Genomic DNA, 6,000 nt, shown 5'->3' with positions numbered 1-6,000 from the left:
GGCCAGGTGGTTTGGCCATTGGCTAAATTGCCCCTGAGTGTCCCGAGATGTGTAGGTTAGGGGGATTAGCAGGGTAAATATGTGGCATTACTGGGATAGGGCAGAGGAGTAGACCTGAGTAAGATGCTCTGTCAGAGGGTCAGTGCAGACCCAATGGGCCGAATGATCTCCTTCTGCGCAGTAGGGATTCTATGTTTGTAACTCCGTAACCTCCCCTCCAACCCATATGACTGCAACCTGAATCGAGTGCTGAAGTAAGGAAATTGGTGCAAGTGAGAAGTTGGTACAGAGGAGAAAGGTGATGCTGCTTTTTCTTAACTCCAAGTAGTTGTAGAAGAAGCTGAGGCAGTAAGTCTTCAGCATTTTTATCCAGTGCTCAATGCAAGTTAGTGTCTAGAAAAAGAAAAATATACGACAGACTCAAAACTAGATACAAATAACGAGACAATATCGATGAAGATATGGCAGAGCAGGCTGTGTGTCAGGACTCCAGTATGTGGGAGTTTGTAGTTAGCTAGCAAACGCATCTGCAGTGATGTCTCCATCTCTATTCTCTTCCCCTCAGAGTCGTTGAGCTGAAATGTGAGTTGGAGACTCTTTGCCACAGAAGACAGGGTGCAGCACCTGAAGAGTCTGCTCCTAACTTTGGTCTCGCAGGAAGTCCCAGGTACAATATGGGCTTGGTAATGTGACCGTGTGTGGAATAAGACAGTGCTTTACAAACTATTTAACATTTGAAAATGAATGACCCCAGAGGCCAACAAAAACAAAACAGCAAAAAAGCAGCATGGTTACATTCAGTATATAATGACTAAAGTTTATGTACTGCATAATACATATAAACATCATATAAATATGAAAATCTGTGATTTTAAAGTACATGATAAAATGTTATTATTTTATGTACTCACTAGTCATTTATTAGTCCATTACCTCATTTGGTCTGTTCCAGCTCATGGACCTTGGTCAGCAAGTAACAGAAATGAAAGTTCAGGGTCTTAAGGTGACAGATGTTGGAGCCCAAGTTATTCAATTTGATTAAGGGAAATCCAGGTGAGATGGAGAATGAGAAACCGCTGAAACTGATCTTATCCAGCAGGTACCATGTACTTGCTGCCTATAAGTACAAGTTACTGTTGGAAGGACAGCTAGAATGCGAACCATGGTACCTTGGAGCAGGGGGAAATCCAAATGGAGGAGGCGGGGAAGCCAAATATGGCAGTTGTGAGGGATTCAATCGTTTGGGGAATAGACAGCTTCCTTTGTCAGTTGGATCCAGAGTCCCACATTATTTATATGATGCCAGGATGAGGAACATCTTGAAGATATTGGAGAGGGAGGGAGGAAGGATCAAGTCATTGCGTCCATGTTGGGACCAACAACATTGGGAAGAATAGGAAATGAGTGCCTTTGGGATTACCAGGAACTAGAAGCTAAATTAAATGACAGGACCTCAAGAGTGGTAAGCGCTTATCTGGGCCACGTGCAAAATGGCACAGGAGTAAACAGATTAAAGAGGTGAACATATGGCTTAAGGAGCGTTATGGAAAAGAGAGACTCCATTTCATGGGATAGTGTCACCTGGCCAAGGACAGGAAGGAACTGTACCAGTGGGGGGGACTTCACCTGAACTGGGGTAGGACCAAGGTCTTAGCGGGTAAGATAAATAAGGTAGCCATAAGGACTATAAATTACTGAATGCAGATGGAGGGCTCAAACAGAAAATGTAGTACAGATGATCGTTCAAAAACAAACATAATGGCGTAGAGTAACAGCAGAAATTGTGCTTTAAGCATCGCAGGTAATGGAAAAACTAAAAGATGTAAAGAGATAAAACAAGGAGAAAGAAATAGGAAATGTATGGGATTGAGAAGTTGGGCCTGCACGAATAACCTCAGTCGTTACGGTAATTGAACCCACGCTGTTGGAGTGGCTCAGCATCACAATCGAGCCATCTGGCCAACTGAGATAACTGACTCAAGGAAACTATTACTGAATCATGGACAGAGGCTCAATATGACATTAATAGAAAAATTAATGGTACTAAAAAATGACAAATCCCCAGAGCCAGATGATTTCATTACAGGGTTTTAAAGGAAGGAGGTACAAGGTGTTTCAAAGCACTTTACATCCAATTAAGTTCTTTTGAAGTCTAGTATTGTTGGAAACGTGGCAGTCAACTTGCACATAGCAAACTCCTGCAAGCAGCAATGTGATAAGGACCAGATAACCTATCTTTATGGTAGAAGCAAAATACTGCGGGTGTTGGAGATCTGAAATAAAAGTAGAAAGTGCTGGAAAAACTCAGTTGGTCTGGCAGCATCAGTGGCAATAGAAACAGAGTTAATGGTTTGAGTACAATACCCCAGAGTTGCAAAGAAGAGTCCTATTGGACTTGAAAAGTTAACTCTGCTTCTCTCTCCACAGATGCTGCCAGACCGGCTGAGTTTACCCAGCATTTTCTCTTTTTATAATGATGATTCTGGGTTAAGCATTGGCTTGGACTTCGGGGAATACTCCATGGCTCCTCTTTGAACAGTACCATGGGATTTTTTTTTTAGTTCATTCGTGGGACATGGGCATTGCTGGCTGGCCAGCATTTATTGCCCATTCCTAGTTGCCCGAGGGCAGTTGAGAGTCAACCACATTGCTGTGGCTCTGGAGTCACATGTAGGTCAGACCAGGTAAGGATGGCAAATTTCCTTCCCTAAAGGACATTAGTGAACCAGATGGGTTTTCCAATAATCGACAATGGTTTCATGGTCATCAGTAGATTCTTAATTCCAGATTTTTTTTTATTGAATTCAAATTCCACCATCTGCCATGGCAGGATTCGAACCCGGGTCCCCAGAACGTTAGCTGAGTTCCTGGATTAATAGTCTAGCGATAATACCACTAGGCCATCGCCTCCCCACCTGAGAGAGAGCAGATGGGTCTCATCTTGACATCTCATTAGGAAGACAGCACCTCCAACAGAGTTGCATTGCCTCGGTGCTGCACTGGAGTGTCAGCCTTGATTTTTGTCCCCGTTAATTTTTCTACTAATGTTATGTTGAGCCTCTCTCTGTCCATAATTCAATAATAGTTTTCGGGAGTTGGTTGTCTCAGTTGGCTGGATGGCTCGATTGTGATGCAGAGCCACGCGAACAGGGGTGGCACAGTGGTTAGCACTACTGCCTCACGGGTTCAATTCCAGCCTCAGGTGACTGTCTGTTAGGAGTCTGCACATTCTCCCCGTGTCTGCTCCGGTTTCCTCCCACAGTCCAAAGATGTGCGGGTTAGGTTGATAGGCCATGATAAATTACCTGTTAGTGTCAGGGGGATTAACAGGGTAAATACATGGGGATACAGGGATAGAGCCTGGGTGGGATTGTTGTCAGTGCAGGCTCAATGGGCCGAATGGCCTCCTGCACTGTATAGATTCTCTGAATTCCTGGACCATGCAGGCCCACCTTCTCAATCCCATACTTTTCCTATTTCTTTCTCCTTGTCTTTACATCCAAGACCTGGAGGTGAACTTGAAACTTGAACCTTCTGACTCCGGCAAGAATACTACCAACCGAACTGACAGAAATGTCAGTTTCATAAGATGAAAACATTTCAAATTCCCTAACTATATTTTCCAAAGTTCTCTTGATCCATGAACCATTCCTTTAGATTGGAAAACAATGCATATCACTCCATTATTTAAGAAAGGCAACAAAGGGAAACCAAGGAATTCTGCACTCGTTAGCCTAACAACTTTGAGAGAAATTACTTGAGTCTATAATTACCTGTGGGCTGACGGCACACCTTGAGAATTCTCAGCTGGTGAGAAAGAGATTATGATATGCATTTGTAAAATGGAGCTTATACCTGACTGATCTGATTGAAGGTTTTGAAATGATAACTAAAGTCGTGGACAGTAGAATTTCCATTGAATATAATTAAAGTGGACATCCAGAAAGCATTTGATAAAGTCTCATAAGAGACTTTAATACATTGAAACTTTTTAAAAATTCATTTATGAGATGTGGGCATCGCTGGCTGGGCCAGCATTTATTGCCGATCCCTAACTGCCCTCCATTTCAAAGGGCATTTGAGAGTCAACCACATTGCTGTGGGTCTGGAGTCATATGTAGGCTAGACCAGGTAAGGACATCAGATTTCCTTTCCTAAAGGAAATTAGTGAAACAGGTGGATTTTTACGACAATCGACAATGGTTTCATGGTCATCAGTAGACTTTTTAAAAAAATTATTGAATTCAAACTTCACCATTGCCATGGTGGATGTTATGATGGTCACGAAGGTCATAGGGGATCATTGTGGGCTTTGTGGACTATGAGCTGCCTTATTGAGCGAGCGGAGGCTTGCGCAATGAGGAGTGGTCAGCGGGGGTTTTTCAAACCTGCTGCTCAACCCAGACTGGCGCTGTAGGTCCTGAGATGTAGACTGTCTAGTTGTAAGCCACAGGCTTGTCCCTTCTCCTTGGTACACAATAAAGGGTGTTTGGTGATGGGAAACTGGTGTTTGGCTTAATTATTACAGTGGGATTTGAACCCAGGTTGCCAGATCTTGCCCTGGGTTTCTGGATAATTACTCGAGTGACAACACCACTATGCCATTGCCTCCCCTAACTCATGAAATTGAAGGCATATCGTTGACTTGGTTAGGAAAGCAGTTGAATAGGAGACCGAGAATAGGAAAATTGGGAAGGTTCTCTAATTGGCAGAATGTGACCAGAGGAGTTCCACAAGGATCGGTGTGGGGCCCTCAACTCTTCACCATATTTATTAACAACTTAGATGATGGGAGAGATAGCAACATGCACAAATTTGCCTGTGACACAAAGATAGATGGCATTCAAAGTAATGGAGTTGGAAGTGTAACATTACAAGGAGATAGTAATAGATTAAGTGACTGATCAAAACTATGGCAGATTGATTGAATGTAGGAATTAAGAACGAGAGAATAAGGAAAGTGATAGGCAGAGAAATCAGGGGTCAGACTCAGATAAGGACTGAGTAAAAAAATAGTGGGAAAGGGAAAATAAATGTTAAAATTGCCCACCTTAAGTTTTTGTACCTGAACGCTCGGAGCATTCGAAACAAAATGGATGAATTAGTTGCACAGATAGATGTAAAGGGATATGATATAGTTGGCATTACAGAGAAGTGGCTCCAAAGTGAGCAAAGATGGGAACTAAACGTCGGTACTGGAGGAGTTGCTAGAGTCTATTATCAAGGATTTCATAATTTGGCGTTTGGAAGGTAGTGGTATAATCAGCATGGATTTACGAAAGGGAAATCATGCTTGACGAATCTATTGGAATTTTTTGAGAATGGAACTAGTAGAGTTGACCGAGGAGAACCAGTAGATGTGGTTTATTTAGACTTGCAGAAGGTTTTCGACAAGGTCTCACATAATAGACTACTATGTAAAGTTAAAACACATGGGATTGCAGGTAATGTCTTGAGGTGGATAGAACAAAGAACAAAGAAAATTACAGCACAGGAACAGGCCCTTCGGCCCTCCAAGCCTGCACCGGCCATGCTGCCTGACTGAACTAAAACCCCCTATCCTTCCGGGGACCATATCCCTCTATTCCCATCCTAGTTATGTATTTGTCAAGACGCCCCTTAAAAGTCACTACCGTATCTGCTTCCACTATCTCCCCTGGCAACGAGTTCCAGGCACCCACCACTCTCTGTGTAAAAACATCTGCCTCGTACATCTCCTTTAAACCTTGCCCCTCGCACCTTAAACCTGTGCCCCCTAGTAATTGACTCTTCCACCCTGGGAAAAAGCTTCTGACTATCCACTCTGTCCATGCCTCTCATAATCTTGCAGACTTCTATCAGATCGCCCCTCAACCTCCGTCATTCTAGTGAGAACAAACCAAGTTTCTCCAACTTCTCCTCATAGCTAATGCCCTCCATACCAGGCAACATCCTGGTAAATCTTTTCTGTACCCTCTCCAAAGCCTCCACATCCTTCTGGTAGTGTGGTGACCAGAATTG

General features: G+C 43.2%; 1 protein-coding gene across 1 annotated transcript in view; it reads left to right on the top strand.

The window, feature by feature from the left end:
- The first annotated feature begins 1,058 nt into the window (after positions 1–1,058).
- LOC144502259 (phospholipase A2, minor isoenzyme-like) overlaps positions 1,059–6,000 on the top strand; it is a 43,094-nt gene continuing 38,152 nt past the window's right edge. Inside the window, exon 1 of the mRNA XM_078226085.1 lies at positions 1,059–1,165. Coding sequence (XP_078082211.1) covers positions 1,059–1,165 — 107 coding nt within the window. The remainder of the gene's footprint in view (positions 1,166–6,000) is intronic.

The sequence above is a fragment of the Mustelus asterias genome, chromosome 13, assembly GCF_964213995.1.
Source record: "Mustelus asterias chromosome 13, sMusAst1.hap1.1, whole genome shotgun sequence".
NCBI lineage: Eukaryota > Metazoa > Chordata > Chondrichthyes > Carcharhiniformes > Triakidae > Mustelus > Mustelus asterias.
This window is presented reverse-complemented; position numbering and strand designations above follow the sequence as displayed.